At 37.3% G+C, this 18,089-nt stretch overlaps 1 protein-coding gene across 1 annotated transcript; it reads right to left on the reverse strand.

Annotated features, from left to right (window-relative positions):
- Positions 1 to 4,119: 4,119 nt before the first annotated feature.
- Positions 4,120 to 17,598, reverse strand: DUSP12 (dual specificity phosphatase 12). Its single transcript, XM_026713250.2, has 6 exons — positions 17,093 to 17,598; positions 15,597 to 15,710; positions 15,384 to 15,502; positions 12,455 to 12,551; positions 10,239 to 10,425; positions 4,120 to 4,631 (listed from the first exon to the last, which is right to left on the reverse strand). The coding sequence occupies exons 1-6, from the start codon at positions 17,347 to 17,349 to the stop codon at positions 4,470 to 4,472; spliced, it is 936 nt and encodes a 311-aa protein (XP_026569035.2). The 5' UTR covers positions 17,350 to 17,598; the 3' UTR covers positions 4,120 to 4,469.
- Positions 17,599 to 18,089: the final 491 nt, after the last annotated feature.

Consider the following 18,089-nt stretch of genomic DNA (forward strand, 5'->3'; position numbering starts at 1 on the left):
CCAGATGGTTAACTCTATTCCAAAAAAGGCATGAAGGTTCCTGCACGGCTAACATGAGCTGACAAACTACAATGAGCCAGGAAACAAACTACATTATGCATGAGTCAGGTCTGCCTGAAAAACTAGGGCAATTATTTCTTGCCGATCCAGTTGATTTTGCACCTTGGAACTGAATGAAATAACAGAAAATGCAAACAATTGCTTACTTTCCTATCCCAGAAAATATAGTAGATCTGTGGCAGGCTACCAGAACCCATACATTAGAAGTGAAAGAGTTGAGGGATTGAATGTCCAGCTTCATTTCTGGAAGAGCATTTTCCAATCAGGGTCATCTCAGAGGGCAAGACTTGAATACCTGGCAATTCCTAACCAGCATAGCCATGACTGAAAATCTGAGGAATTTTAGAATGAAATCAATTACAGATCAAAATCTTTTGTGGTTTGTTTTTGCAAGATTACAACTCTCCTATACCAAGGACTTACAGTATTGAAATCCAGTGTTCACTCAAGTTCAAGTTTAATGGACTTTGGATTCAATGGGCCTTTTTGTTTTGTTTAGATTTCACCTCCATTTAATGGCTTAAGAAATGTCCATTAAATCTTTGGTCAATTGAAACATGGTTTTGCTGCAAAAGACACCATTATGCCAATTGCATAATTACACATATGAAATAATTGCCCTTAAATGACACCATTTTGGATATAATAGACCTTTAGATTTAATGGCAACCACCTCCCCTGTATGCTCTCTTCAATCAAGGTTTTAGGGATCCAGGATCTTGTCCTTTCATTAATTACCACAAGAAGCAACAGAATTTTGCATAACGTGAAAAATACATTGTATTTAAAATTGGCTAGTTGAAACATGAAGCTCAAAATGATTTGTGTGGCCCAGGCTAAAAAAAATAGTGTAATTTGGTATGAGTCCCATTCTCCCTTATTTTTCATTCTAATATCACAAGAGTAAATGGGTGGCAGTGAAGGATATTACCAGTGAACAAACTTGACAAAAATTAGCCAAAGATCATTTTTGAAATATGTAAATGTTTTTTAAATCCCACATAAGGTAGATCTGAAACAGTCAGAATTGGAATCCCAACACACCTTGGCATTCTTAGCAGAGAATCAATGTTCAGCTAAACCCAAAGGAACTTCAGCAACAGAGAGAGGGGGGGAAACAAGAAAGAACTCTCAGATACTATTTTTGTACTAGTATCTACTTAGCAATGAACAGACTCTTAGTCATATAACAGCAGCAAGTGCACTGAATTCTTGAGAAGAACAAAGGAAGCATGACAAGCCAATACAAATGATATTCTTCACCATGGGTTCTTTTTGTTGTTTACAATTAAAAAAAAATACTTGATTGTAGCCAAGAACTGCATTTAAATCATTATAAGGTAAACATAAACAGAGTATGAAGGAAGGGGATAAAGAAACCTGACCTTAAGAATCAGCCGTACACATCTTGAAAGCTCCCAACAGGAGAAGCAATCTCAGACACTTTGAATCAGCAAAGGTTTGAATCAACTGAAGAACCCAAGATCAAAGCTCCCCATCCAATATGTAACAATATGCATTTTCAAGTCTTGGTAATTCTAAAAGCACTCTGAACCCATCATTGGCTCAACACAACATACACCGAGTGCATATGCATGCCAGGCCTCAACAAGCCAATACTTTCTTTGCATTTACATAAATCTCTATAGCATTTGCTGTAAGTTGTGCGGGAAGCACAGTGCTACATTCACATATATCTCTCTGCATATTAAAGCACAGCACAACCCATAAGCAATAACCTACTCTTTCCATAGGCCTTACTAGGGAATTCTGTAGTTGCAAGCAATGTTATTCTGTACAGTGGTGTGTTTAACTGCTGCTTCCTTCTTAATACTTTGCTGTCACTTTGCTCCACACAAATTAAATTGGCCTTGATTGGACCTGCTTCTGTACTGGTTTGTTTGAAAAGTTTGCTTTGAACAGCTAGAATACCATTCAAAATGGTCATTTTTATGCTAGTCAGAATAAATTTTTGTTGTTCCAATCTCAATTCAGAGCCCTTGCATGACTCTTGCATGTGCTTGAAGGCAAACTATCATTATGAATCAGACTATTCAGAGGTTGAAATATTTTCCACATACCCAGTAAATAGACTCTATAAAATCATTTAAGGTCATCATCTTCAAAAGAAGGAGTAAAGCATTTTTGTTTTCTTTTTTTTAAATAAATTTTGGTGCAGCAATGGCAGGAGCCTTTAATAGAAGAAAAGGTAACTGAAAATCTGTGGTCAGGTATGAAATGAAGAAAGTGAAAAAGCATTGCCTCCAATATATGCATATGTTAATGTGGCACCAGAGCAATATTTTTAAAAACAGTTTTCACCTTTTGAATTGTAATGATACTTTATCAGAAGAATAAATGAGCATCCCCCAAAAAAAAAAAAACCTGTGGAGGGAAATGGGAGAAAATACAGAGCGGTTAGCAATCTGGCCTAGAGATTTACAGGATGAAAATTCCAGATAGAATAGAAATGATGGGAAAATCTATTTTTATTGTGTTTAGTGCTGTGGAAATTAGCAGCACTACATTTAAATATATGCCCAGTTAACATGATGAAATACTACCGGTAGGCTAATATAATTTGATAGAGCTTTACTAGAATAAACTAAATAAAATACTTATGGCCAAAAACTTCTTTAGTGGCAACAGGTATAATAGTATGAATTATATCCAGATGTCTCTCTATATCAAATAATAAAAAGAAAACTTCAATATTAAGGTCCACAAAGCTATTTAAATTTTATGAATGACTAATTAAAATGTAAAATATAGAACTCTAATAATTGTCAACAACTCTGAAGTTATGATGGTATAAGTTGATTTAAAAAATCTTAACTGTGAAAACAATGCAAGGGAATACAAAGGCAATCAGAAACCATAAAAATGAATTCATAAAATTAAGATCTGCAAACCCATACACCAGTTATATGGTTATGCATTTAAATAAACATAAGATACAGTACAGTTACATTTTAATACCATAAACAATAAACTAATTACTAAAAGCCAGAAAAGGATTGCAACACACAAATGTAAATCTTAACACGCGAGTAAATTGTTGCTTGGTGTTTGATTGAGAATAGGGAACGTCCAGCAAGTTTCAAACGTATTTATTGGCCAAGATAGTACTATCATTATAAGTTATGAATTTAACTTATATTCCTTAGATTTTTTTAAACTTTGCAGGAGCCAGGAAGTTGTTTCAGTGTATGACCAACACATCTTCTGACTTTTATAAGTAACAGTAAATAAGAGACAATGATTAATCAGCCTGTCTGTAGATAAATAGTCCTTCTATGAGTATCCATAGGTTGGAAAGCCCTTGTTGACTACAAGCATACTCAACACCTATGAAGTAGTAGGCGGATAGCAATGACCAGGCCCTTTCAGTGTTGTCCCGGCACTCTTCTTTTGAAATGTAGTGTTCACATTTCCCCCCAAAACTGCCCCAGATGTTTCCCCCTCCCCCCCCAGGTCTTTTTAATTGAAAGGGAGTTTTTGGACTTCGTTTTATGACATTTCTATAAGTTTCTCTCCTTTTTTTTGTCCTTGGGGTTTATGTTATGTTCAGATTTCTGATTTTTAGCTTTACTCTCAGCTATCTTTCTACCATAAACTGCCCCTGACCATTTTAACTCTATTGTATGCAGTTCAATATAGTTCTGACTGCCAAATTCTCCTTCACAAGAATGTTAGCATTTATTTTTTAAAAATCAGATTATACAAAATTAAAAAGAATACACAAATATGGTTTGAATTTTTTAATTGTAGTAATTCCAAAATTCCTCAAGAGAACCATGCCGAATGATCTTGCTGGAAATGGATTAAATATTCATACAATAGGCTACTTGCCAAGATTTATATTTGAACAGCTGGTTATACATGTGGCAAAACTCCCAGAAGCTGAGGTGAGCAGCCCAGCCCTTCTAAACTCCTTTACAGAAGCACATCTCATATGAGATCTTCTAACAAACCTCAATTATATTTTTGATAATTGAGCATCTCTATAATTTAACATCCTGCCTGTTCCCTCTCTGGTCATAAGCTCACACACAAAACTTTCAGGAATTATTTTTATTGGGAAAATGCAGTTCACATACACAATGCAGAGTTGTTCAGAAGGAAGAGCCTCTAGACATATTTGCAACTATAGCAATCTTGGTTGGTAGCAGTCATGTTGTGCAAATATACCCTGGTGTGACCACAAATTTTAGTGTTCAGTTTAAGAAATTAAAACTATTTCAAGAAATGTTCCCTTGTGATATGCAATTAGCTCTGCTGTATATTTGGCCTACTATTATGGTAAAGTCAAAAGAAAAATACTATGCAAGGCCACTGATTCTTAAAGCATTGATTAAATTGTGTCTCTTTATGTCAGGTATATGCAATTGTCCTAATACAAACCAAGTTCACTTTCTCACATTCTTTGACTCCCCAATGGGCAATCTTTTTACTTCATCAACACGATTCTTGTGAATCTGGAAGGCTGGAGTCACCCAATGACCACAGGAACACTGCTCACCGTGCCAGTGAAAAGAACCCAACTTTGATGTACATTTTGGGCACAGGAGCTATAAGAGAATCAGAGAGAAGGGACAATTGATATTCTGTCTGGTCTTTCACCTTAAAAAAAAACAAGCATGGAACATGTGGAACTCTTTAACTTTGAAACTTTTTGTGAGTTAAGTCAAATCAACTGAAGCTTGGCCTTTTTTCTACTGCCCAATTTCACAAACCCTGTACTCCTAGGTGTCTCTTCTTGTAAGTACACACATTAATGTGTAACCCTTAGAAGACCATTTTTTTAAAAAAAAACAATCCAGTATGTTTCTTCCCACAATTTGCTTTCGTCCCTGGTTTTAAAACATCCTATTCTAACCCCCTTGAAAGCATTCATCTTGTTCCCTGATACCACCCCCTCTTCCTGGCCTCTTAAAACTTCAGAAAATGTGTCCTCCATCTGTCATTCTCTTGAAATCTTGCTCTGATGTTCAGGGTCTCAGAATTCCCTTTTGTTCAATTTTGTTATCTCTCAGTTTCTCATTCACTACCCAATCTATATGGGCTTCATATCTTCTACCAATACTGCACTTCTTTCCATGTGTGACATGTGACTTTTTAACTTTTCATTTCTTCCAAAAGCCACATAGTTTGTTTCCTTGAAAAAAAGGAATATGTTTTTGATCTGATGTTTAAATACTGAAGGAAAGGGTGCCATAGGATAATCCAAAATTAAATACAATCCAGACAACCATCTAAACTTTATTTGCTCAAAACATATGCTTTCAAACATCAAGCTGACATGTATGTATGTAATGTATGTATGTATGTATGTACGTATGTATGTACACACACACCCAACATCCTAATATAATAAAGGGAATTAGCAGCATATATGTATATACATATACATATATACACACATACACAGATATAGATATAGATATAGATATGGTATTCAACTTTGTTCCGGTATTTTCCCACGTCATTATAGTTGTGGTTTTAAAGTTGTAGCAACGTTTCAGCAGAATCTCATCTGCCATCATCAGGCTTCTGTATTGTGTTCATCTGTGAGTCAGACTTTCACATCCATTTCTGTTTTAAATTTGGTGCTAGCCTAGTGCTGTGCCAGAATGGTTTTTTCTTCATCCTGATTGGTTGGGAGTCTTGGTCTGTGTTTATTGGTCTTGGAGTTTGCTGTGTTCTGCTTGATTGGTGTTTCTAATATCTTCTGTCTGTTTTGTAGCTTTTTTTGTCTTGATTGGCTGGCAACATTGTGTTTCCTATATTAGAGGCTTTTAGTGCAGCTTGGCTCTGAGTAAATGGATGGCTATCATTTATTAGGAAGCTAGGTTTCATCTGGGTGTCTGGTTGGGCTGTGTTTGAGCTGGAGGTATCAGGTGGGGTCTGTTTGTGCCCAGCTGTTTGCTTGGCTTGTGGTGTGGAGATTTTTTTGTTTGTCAGTGCAGGCTTCCAGATAATTGACAGTCTGGCAGAGTCATCCCTTCTATTCATGCTTTTAGTTCTTTTTTCAATCTCTATAGTTTCTCTGATAATTCTGTAGCTGGGGTTTTCTATAGTGGCTAGGATTTTGGTGCCACTGAAGTCGATGCTATGACCTGTGGCTTTCATGTGTTGTACTAGTGAGGAAGTGTGTTCCAGCTTTTTTACTGCATTTTTGTGTTCATCCAGGCGGGTACTTATTCTTCTGTTGGTCTGTCCAATGTATGTGGCAGGGCATGATGTGCAGGGGACTTCATATATGCCTTGGTTTTCCTGATCAATTTTACCTTTGAGGTATTTTAGGATGGCTGCTATATTTCTGTCTATTTTGAAGGCAGTCTCGATGTGATGCCTGTGTAGTATCTTACTGATTTTGTCTGTAGTATCTCTTATGTAGGGCAGGACTGCTGTTCCATAGGTCTGTTCATCTTCTGGGTCTCCATTATGTCTCAGTGTGTTTTTGTGGACCAGGCCTGTGATTTTGCTTTTGTGGAAGCCATTGGCTGTCAGTACTTTAGTCAGGGTGCATAGTTCAGTCTTTATGTGTGTCTTGTCTATATGTTACACACACACACACTCATATATATATATGTACACGTACATACATACATACATACATACATACTGCTCAAAAAAAATAAGGGAACACTTAAACAACACAATGTAACTCCAAGTCAATCACACTTCTGTGAAATCAAACTGTCCACTTAGGTAGCAACACTGATTGACAATCAATTTCACATGCTGTTGTGCAAATGGAATAGACAACAGGTGGAAACCATAGGCAGTTAGCAAGACATCCCCAATAAAGGAGTGGTTCTGCAGATGGTGACCACAGACCACTTCTTGGTTCCTATGCTTTCTGGCTGATGGTTTGGTCACTTTTGAATGCTGGTGGTGCTTTCATTCTAGTGGTAGCATGAGACGGAGTCTACAGCCCACACAAGTGACTCAGGTAGTACAGCTCATCCAGGATGGCACATCAATGCGAGCTGTGGCAAGAAGGCTTGCTGTGTCTGTCAGCATAGTGTCCAGAGCAGGAGGCGCTACTAGGAGACGTGGAGGAGGCCGTAGGAGGGCAACAACCCAGCATCAGGACCGCTACCTCCCCCTTTGTGCAAGGAGGGACTGGAGCACCGCCAGAGCCCTGCAAAATGACCTCCAGTGGGCCATAAATGTGCATGTAGCTGCTCAAACGGTCAGAAACAGACCCCGTAAGGGTGGTATGAGGGCCCGACGTTCACAGGTGGGGGTAGTGCTTACAGCCCAACACCGTGCAGAACGTTTGGCATTTGCCAGAGAACACCAAGATTGGCAAATTCGCTACTGGCACCCTGTGCTCTTCACAGATGAAAGCAGGTTCACACTGAGCACATGTGACAGACGTCACAGGGTCCGGAGATGCTGTGGAGAACGTTCTGTTGCCTGCAACATCCTCCAGCATGACCGGTTTGGCAGTGGGTCAGTAATGGTGTGGGGTGGCATTTCTTTAGGGGGTCGCACAGCCCTCCATGTGCTTGCCAGAGGTAGCCTGGCTGCCATTAGGTACCGAGATGAGATCCTCAGACCCCTTGTGGGACCATATGCTGGTGCAGTTGGCCCTGGGTTCCTCCTAATGCATGACAATGCTAGAGCTCACGTGGCTGGATTGTGTCAGCAGTTCCTGCAAGACGAAGGCATTGATGCTATAGACTGGCCTGCCTGTTCCCCAGACATGAATCCAATTGAGCACATCTGGGACATCATGTCTCGCTCCATCTACCAATGCCACGTTGCACCACAGACTGTCCAGGAGTTGGGGGATGCTTTAGTCCAGGTGTGGGAGGAGATCCCTCAGGAGACCATCCGCCACTTCATCAGGAGCATGCCCAGGTGTTGTAGGCACGTGGAGGCCACACACACTACTGAGCCTCATTTTGACTTGTTTTAAGGACATTACATCAAAGTTGGATCAGCCTGTAGTGTTTTTTTCCACTTTAATTTTGAGTGTAACTCCAAATCCAGACCACCATGGGTTGCTAAATTTGATTTCCATTGATAATTTTTGTGTGATTTTGTTGTCAGCACATTCAACTGTGTAATGAACACAAAGTATTTAATAAGAATATTTCATTCATTCAGATCTAGGATGTCTTATTTTTGTGTTCCCTTTATTTTTTTGAGCAATGTATGTATGTATGTATGTATGTATGTATGTATGTATGTATGTATATATATCATGTACGTATGTTCTGATATATATATATATATTCCACATGCTTACAATACTCTGTCAGCTATAATGTAGTTATCAGTGGAACTTTGTTCAGTAATACTTTTTGTCGTAGTTTTTAAAATAGATGCAACTCTATGATCCTATTGCTGAAATTCCTTTGTTCTGATATTGTTTCATTTAATATTAATAGTCTAGGTATTTATTCTTTTAACAGGTTGTTCTAAAACAATCAAGGTGTTACTTTTCAAAACCAAGAGTAGTTTTCTTTCCAGTATGGGAACTATGAAATTCTATTATGAAAAAGGTCTCTCCACCCTCCCCCAGCTAGATGATAGCACTGACTGAATTTTGTATCAATTATCTTTTTAAATAATTGTTATTGAAAGTTTTTATTACAATACTATTTTACTATTACAATAGTAAAAACAAATGCAAACTAAACTCAAAGAAAGCAAAATAGGGAGAATTTTGCTATGAAAAAAGAAAACATATAAGTCATCACAATAAGTATAAATAAATTTTATATATCTTCATTCTGCCATAAGGTTACAAACAAATATCTCTTCTGATAACCCATCTGTATACAAATCTATTAAGTCACCAGCTTTTCAATCCTGATGTCAACAAAAGGTCGATAAAGGGTTACCAGAATTGTATAGAAACATGCTTTATTTTAACCTTCATCAAACAAACTTTATATTCATTCCTCTTACTTCTAACAATCTTGAACTTTAATCCATTCAGAAATTGTTGTAGGATTTGGTCTCTCTTCAATTTTTCTTTTTTCCATTCCAAAGCTTTCTTCCAAGATTTTAGCAAACCTCTTTTGTAAATATAGTAAAAAGTCATTATCTGGATCATTCTCTTGGCTTATTATTTGTAATTTCACTTTGAATTTCAAAGTTTTAACCTACTTCTTTTGTGCTTAAGTAGAAAGTCATTGTCAGAATATTTCTATTGTCTCATGTTTCCGCTTTAACTACCTTTCCTATCTTATAATCTGTCCTTTTCTGTTACCCAGTATTTCTGGTTATACAATTTCTGCATCCGGTAAAATTTGTTTCGTAGCTTCCATTCCTTTATTAGCATCCATGGAAGCAGACATTATTGGTGACATTGCTGATAATATAGCTACTAATTTCTGGCACCATATATCAATTATATTTCTGAAGGATTCACATTTTAGAGTTAAACAAAGGACAGCAAGAATAGAAAGCAAAATCTTTCCATCCATTAATGTCATGCTGTAAATTACTGCCATAAAATGAATTGGAAATAATTTTACCTTGAGGAAATCTGCTTACAATGTAGCAAAAAAAAAAATCTGGTGTTTTTACAACCTTTCATAATACCACAATGTCTCAAAACAGTTTGTGAGTAGATAATTCTCTTTGAATAGAATAAGTCCTCATTTATCAGCTACGCTACATCAGAGGTCACCAAATTTGGCAATTTTAAGACTTGTGGACTACAATTCCCAGAACAGCTATGCTGGCTGGAAAATTCTGGGAGTTGAAGTCCACAAGTCTTAAAGTTGCCAAGTTTTGGAACCCCTGCTCTACATGGTATCCAAGCTCTACTATGTCAGATTGAATGAACTTTGGGGCCACAGCAATGCATGTGTGAGCAGCTTCAATTCTACTGTAGATCATGACTTGAGTTAGGGAAGATTCACTTCAATATGGCCCATAACATCTGCTGCCAAACTGATTAGAAAGCTAAACAGAGAGAATGGACACATTGGGGAAGGATAGGTAATTCCTTTTCCTAACATAAATCAACCTTTGGCAGACTTACCTGGATGACAGGTTGTAGAGGAGCATACTCCCCTCCATCTAGCATGCAAGCTACAAATACTTTTCCCATTTTCAAGTCATTTAATGTATATATCAACATGTAAGTAGGTCCCAGCCTTTGTTCAGCTTTTAGAAAAGCAGCAATATCAGATACTTTTCCTCACCTGTCCTTCCAAGACTCCTAACAGCGCTGCCTCCATCCACTGCACTGGCTCAATAAAGTAAGAAGTACAGTTTGTTTGACCTGCACGGCTTACGGGTCCAGGTTCTGAAACTTTTTTGTGAGCAAATGCTGCAGGTCCTTTGCCTGCATCATGGGGCAAAATGCTTGAACTTCGGAACAGCAAACGCCTGTTTATCAGAAAGAAAAGAGCACAGTGTCATTTGAAAAGGTACTGAAGCAGCATTGCTACTTGGCATCTGCAATATTCTCTTTACTTTTTAGAACAAATGAGGTAGAAAAGAAACATGCAAACGTAATCCTCAACTTACAACAGTTTATTTAGTGACTGTTCGAAGTTACAACAGAACTGGAAAAAGCGACTTACGACTGATTTTCACCTTTATGACCATTGCAGGATCTCCGTGGTCATGTGATTTACATTCGAATGCTGGACAACTGGTTCGTATTTATGACTGCTGCAGTGTCCCAAGGTCACGTGAATCAGCTTTTGTGACCTTCTGAAAGCAAAGTCAATGGGGGGGCCAGATTCACTTAACAACAGTTTTGTTACTAATTTGACAACTGCAGTGAAAGTCGTAAACTGGGGCAAAACTCACTTAATGAATTTCTCACTTAGCGACCTGGGTTCGATTGTGGTCATACATCGAGGACTATCTGTAGACGTAACAATCCTGATCTAGAATCAAAAGGACTAAGAAAAGTTTCATTGTAAGAGTTCTACATTTCAAAACAAATAATTTCTCCATTTTTTTTCTTTTAAGCATAATGGCACCATTTTCAAATGGCACGGAATTCCCATGTGAATTTCTGGCAATGAACTTCAACCACCCACTGGGTGCACCCGCTACCACATCTTTTCCATCAATTACTATGACATTCAGCACTGATATAATACAGAGAACAAGCAGGACCAGATTAGAGAAGACCTGTGTCTTTTATAACCAGATCATTATCATTCTAACCAACCCAGGATTCAACATTTCAACCAACGTCCATCTAACAATGGGTTTCTTGCAAGGTAAACTACCCTTTTGGTAGCTATTGGGTCTAACCGTATACAATACTTACCCTGTATGATAAGAACTTTCAGTTGCAAGCAAAAATGACATTTTTTTCAATAAATCTGTAAGTGAACAAAAGCTGGCACAACTCCACGTGGTACAAATTTAAACATAACTTTCTGCAAAATTCTCTGCTAAAATTGCCCCAAACTGGTCAGATCTACAAAACAGAACCAATGGATCGCTCTAAGTGACCTGCTATAAACTACCATCTCTTTTGGAGTAGCTGCCCATAGTACACCATGGGGTTATTTATTCATTTATTTGTATCTCACCTTTATTATTTTTATAAATAGCTCAAGGGGGCAGATGTACCTAATATTCCTTCCTCATCCTTTTTCCCCCCACAACAACCCTGGAGTTGGGTTGGGTTGAAAGAGAGCGATTGGTCAAACCTGATCAGACAATTCACCATCAAAAGTCAGCAAAAGAAAATCTAATAACATTTAGAAACAGTGATTTGGACTAAGGAAACAAACACTGAACTATTTGGCTGCACAACATTCCTTTGGAGAAAAAGAACACCTTGCAAACTATATCGGAGTGGCTCTACTATGCTTTGGGGTTGCATCATAGCTAGTGGTAAAATATTGTACACACGAGAAAAAATGAATTCTACTAGGTATCAACATATTCTAGAAGTCAGACACCAGCAGTCAATGAAAAAACTGAAGCAGAAAAGAGATTGGTTATTTCAACCACTCAACAGTCTGAAACGTACCTTTAAATCAACCAGGAAATACCCATAAAAAAGAAAGCTAAAATTGGGGGTGGGGAGAGGAACATAAATAATGGCTTTCACAGTCCCCAGACTTGCATATCTATAGGGAGATCTATTTGCAGAAGTATGTTTATATCATATAAGAGTTGGGTCAGCTGCTATTCACCTAGGGATTCACTGAAACATACTCTGACCCAAATTTTTTGCATGCAACCACATCAGCTGTAAAGCTTTCTCAAAAAGTCCTTTGGCCAAGACTATGATTAATTCAGTGTTTAGTCTGTTTAAATCCCCATGCAACTTAGCTGCATTTAGAGTTACCCCCTCGGTTGCAAAAGTGTTAGTGCTCGGACAATTGCTATAAACTGGTCTCATAGGATACTATTCGATAAATGCTTCTCTGGAACCACGTACCTGCATTTCCTGCACCTGTAAAGAGTATCATGATTTAGGATTTGATGTACTGTGTTTGGATCAATTGCAAAGACATGACCAGGCAAGCCTTCTATCTCTAAAAACCAGAAAAAATAAGGAGTTTATATACTTATAATGAAGCATCTCTGAAAGTTTAGAGCGCTTGTTTATTGCAGGTATTTACATGTAGTCCTGTAGCAATATTTCCATAAAAGTGTACAATAAAACACATCTTAAAAGGATGGTTTAAACCTGCAACAATTTATCCCGAGAGGGCTTTATAAGAACTAATATAGCTAAAATCTCCCAAGTAAGATTTTAGCCTTTATTAAAATAAGTCCACCAGGGTAACTATAACATTTCCAATTCAATATTCAGATACACATTTTATGAGGATGTTGGGAGTAAAAAATCACATAAAAATGTAATTAGCCATGTTTGCCCATGTAAAAAAAATCAGAAACAGCAGCAACACTGTAATACTTATATTAGGTCCAAGAAAAGGTGACAAAACATTTTGCACTTGTACAAAAAAAATTACAGATGAATTAAAGAGAAGATATTTTGCCATAGTACAATAACCTTTAAGTTGTCCTAGAGGTAATGACTATTCCATTGACAAGACCAACAATTCCTGGAAATTATTTAAGAATCTGCCTTTCTGGATCAATTTTGCTTCAATTCCAACCAGTTTAGAATCCTCAAAATTTTAATGCTTCTTAGTTCTTTTCTCGTGAAAAAAAGGTGATACTAATGCAGTGAATATGATTAGTTTGCTTCTTTTGTAACACTGCATAACATACAAGTTCAACACAAAAATATGGAAAAGTATATAAAATATTTTTTATTATTTTCAATATCAGTATTTTTATTTTTCCTTTTATTTAACTGCTCTTTTCAGAAGATTATTTTCCTCTCACTCGTTTTTTACGCAGCCTAATTGTAAAAAGGTATTATGTATTTGACTAACTTAATACTGGTATTAAAATTATGAATAACTTACAGGTACATGACTTAGAATCTAGTAATATATATGTATGTATGTATGTATGTATGTATGTATGTATGTAAGTATATGTATATGAATATACACATACATACATATTTACTATAAAAACCTGCACATCTCTCTTGACAAAAAGGAAGAAGGCAAGCACAGTTTTACTTAATTCATGCCTAATCTGAGTACAGAAAGAGGGAAAGTAGTCCTCGATTTAAGACCATTTGCTTAGCAACCATTTGAAGTTATGACGGTACTGGACAAAAGTAACATACAACCAGTCTTCGCACTGGAGATCATCACAGTATCCCAATGGCCATGTGATCAAAATTCAGGTGCCTGGCAACCAGCATACATTTATGATGGGTGCAGAGCCCCAGGGTCATGTGATCTCCATTTGCAACCTTCCCAGTTGGCTTCTGACAAGCAAAGTCAACGGGGTAAGCTGAATTCGCTTAACAACCATGTGATTCATTTAATGACTGATAATACATTTAATCATGGCAAAAAGTCATAAAAGTGTACACAACTCACTTAATGACTGTCTTGCTAAGTGATGAAAGTTCCAGTCTCAATTGTGGTCATAAGTCGAGGACTACCCATACATACATATCGAAGAGATCCAAATTGAAGTCTAAAACCAAGACATTACATATCAAAATTTCTGCATTTTTACTTTATATTTTAATGGTAGAAATTAAACGTAGTGAGCCAAAATACTCTGAGTACAACAAACAGAATATAAACAGAATATTATCCTCCAAAAGACAAGAATGAAAAATGTAAACTCTAGACAGAAAGAATGCTCAAGATGACAGGATGAATGTACAGAGGACTGTTCTCTGGGTGGTTTATATTACCAGTCCCCACCATAGTGAAGCTCAGTGTGAAAGTGCTAGTTGAAAAACATGATGGTAGAAAAATAAAAAAATTATTCTGAAGAAGACAAGACCAGTAGAAGCGACAAAAATGCTATCATTGGGCTTAAAAGTAACTGTTGATTTATAGTTCAATCAAAGACAAATGCATTTTTGCATCCTGTGTAGTAATTCTCAGACACTGAGTTGCAGATCTGGATGCCTTCAGCTGTCCTCTCAAATCCTTCAGTTTCTTAACACATGAGAGAAGTTTAGCTATGCCTGTTGAGAACTGAGCAGGCTCTGCCATCAAAAGCAAAAAAGATGGAGGAAAAAATGTATAAATAACAATGGAGCCACTAGTGACTTTTACATAATTCTTTTTAATGCACTTGTCAGAGGCTAGTTTTTTTCTAAGATGGGCAGGAGCAAGAAAAATGAGAGAGACAACATATTGCACATTATAAGATTTCTTGCAGATATTGGGATGTTTCACAGAAGCAGTAAACACCATGTTAAATATCCTTTCAGAATTGAAGTTTCATCAGATAAGCTATCTATAATATAATTAACATACTGAAGAAAAAGGCTATTACAGTTCTGCTTACTGCCAATATTAAAAGGGTCATAGCAAAATATAGCAATAAAAGTACAGTTTAATATAGATAGCACAACATCTAAGTAATGGTATATATATATATATATATATATATATATACCATCATATATATATATTTTATTTATACATACATACATACACACACACACACACACATATACATATTATATAATTTAATATAATAATTATATATAATAATAATATATATATATATATATATATATATATATATATGTATAATAAAATAAAATAATATAATAATATAATATAATAATATATAATATATATATATATATTATATATTATATATATATATAAACAATATATATATATATATATATATATATATATATATATATATATATATATATATATATATATAATACAATATGTATATATATATATTATATATATTGTACAATATATATATATTGTAATTTCTGTTTGCCTTACCAGGACAGTTCTCTGTAATGTTTTTCAAACGATACTGCTTATAAATTGTACTGTTAACATCAACCTTATAACCCATTTTTTCATAGAGTTGCAGTTGCCACTCAAAGCCTTCATTCATCCTAGAATAAATCAAAAGAAAACTGATAGATCAGAGAATGTGTATTTTAACCTTCATGAGAAAACACTTTTGCCAAAGAAAAAAATAAATCATACTTAGCATCAGGCTTGATGGCTTGAACAAAGGCATAGGCCTCTTGAAAAGTAAGGTGATTAGTTTTCATTAAATAGGCAGTCACAATAGCAACACTTCGACTAACTCCAGCATGACTGGAAAAAAGAACAGGAAGACGTAGTAAAACATTGTTTCCCTCACATATGCCACAAAATATCATTCCCACTTTTATGCTGCTTTTTATAATGCATTTTTATGCAGGATCAGGAAGCAGAAGGCTGGGCACACAACTCTCATCTCATTTTTGACAGCTGCATTAATATAATGCTACAGAATCTAATCTTTCTCCAGTTCCCGCTAGACTGCTTGGATGCAAAACAATTACTATGTATCCTGATTATTATGAAATCCCTCACTACTCAACCCTAGCACATTTTTGACATTACATGACAGGAAGTTTCAGGTTGGTCTTTACTGTAATGGTTGGATGATGACAATTCATATACTAACAGTAGTTTATTTGTACATTCTGAACAAAAAAATAAGCCCTTTAGAGTGCAACAGAAACAACTGTATACCATTTAATCCTATGAAAATTGGGCAACAATTTAGCATTTGTCTGATCAATCTATCAGTGAAACTAACCAAAGAAAATAAAACTATATTTACATTCCACAAATACATTTTGTTGATCAGCAATTATATTAATCAGTGCTGGGCAGAACTTTTTAAAGCATATTTTTTCAGAACTGCAACTGGACAAAAGCACTTGACCACACAAGCTAATGTAATGTACAGTTTCTCTAAGATTTGACAAGGGAGAAGGCAAAAATGAAAATTCAGGAAAGAATGACGGCAATTTAAAAATCATCCCATTGTCTGGGTTCACAAATCACAATAAGTTTCAATTACTGTGAATTTTATAGTATGGTTTATGACATCCTGGGAGTGTTTGCACACTTGGCAACAATTCTCTGCAAGAGCACTGTGGCATTTTTAAACCCTCCTCAACCCCGTGCAACCTTTTAACTTAGGTTAGGCTTACAAATATCTCAAAAACTCTTTAACCCAGATATTACACAGCGTTAGGGAAAAACAAACACAAAAGCGGCAGCTATCCTGAGCTCAAACACGGTGAACTCCAACGCTCAAATAGAGTGAGCGGGGCTTTAATTGTGACGTAACAAAGACAATCTGGGAGGTTCCCCTACGGAAAACGCGGGAAGTGTCGGCTGTACTACACAGCAAATAGTCATTAGTGGCTATATAAACGATCCAGGGAGAAACGCAGTATTTGAACTCGTTAAGTATTTTTAAAAAAACCCTTAAATCCGATTGACACATTATACCCAAACATTTTCTTCTACACCCTCAAGGCCAGGGTGGTTCTCAATAGCTGCAAGGATTCCTGATTTTCTGCTCCGAAACGTTGCTCAAACCTAGCCAAAGGAGAACGTGGTTGGGGGTCTTTTGCCGGTCAGTCCCAGGCCACAGCCACCCCGCCTCCCAAGCAGCCTCCCTTGGGCCAGGGGCTCACCAGCGCACCAGGGCGCTTCCTCCACCCTCCAGGACTTGGCTAAGAAAAGCCGCGCAGTCGTCCAAGCGACTCAGCAGGTCGCTCTGCGGCCGGTCCAGCGCCTGGACGAACAGCGTGCTCTCGAAGCCGGCGAGCGCAGCGGCTCCGGGCGGCTCCGAGTCCACCTGCAGCAGCGCCGTGACGGCTGGCTTTCCGGAATCGTCTGCCGGGCCAAGATCAGCGCCGCTCAGATACAGCCGCGGAAGTACCGGCACCATGGCCTTCGTGCGGCTAGGAGGAAACGACGGAGGCTCCCGTTGCCCCGCCCTCGCAGCGCCCGTCCCCGCTCTCCGCGCGGCCCTTAGCGGAGAATGCAAAAGAGGCAAAGAGGGAAAGTGGAGACTTCCAGTAACGGAAAACGATTTCTGAATTCCTTTAAATTATTTCTCAAATTGTTAAAGATGTGTGGATTTCAGCTCCCAGAATTCCCGAGCCAACATGGCTGCCTCTGAGTTCTGGGAGTTGAAGTCCACACGTCTTACTGTTGTCCAGTTTGAGAAACATTGCTTTTAGACCTTTTCTCTCGCGCCGCCACCTCCCATTTAAAAAAGAAAACAAAAATATATATTGTTTTCATTCGTATTGTGACCCGAGATAATCTCGGCCCTGGCTGCTAACTCTTCTTGAGGAAGGGGGCCTTAGGAAAGGGGTAACATTAGGTGAATTGTATTTTTTAAATAAACATGGTCGAAAAGCAGAGAATCTTAAATGTCAAGCGCGCAATTGCCTAATTTATGTGACTCCACTAGGGGTGCTGTTCTTTATCAATGTTTATTTTCGAAAATGGGCTCAAAGTGATGTTATTTTGTATTATTTTGAGGGTAAGCAATGTTACATGCAGTTCAGAAAAGGAGTACAAAATTCTGAAGCAAATTAAGGACAGCTAAAACTGGTTTATACAAACACCATTTACTATAGATCTGTACCTTTCTAACTTGGCGCACTCCTTCCACCATAC

Source organism: Pseudonaja textilis, chromosome 2, assembly GCF_049901715.1.
Source record: "Pseudonaja textilis isolate UNSWEBS1 chromosome 2, rPseTex1.2, whole genome shotgun sequence".
NCBI lineage: Eukaryota > Metazoa > Chordata > Lepidosauria > Squamata > Elapidae > Pseudonaja > Pseudonaja textilis.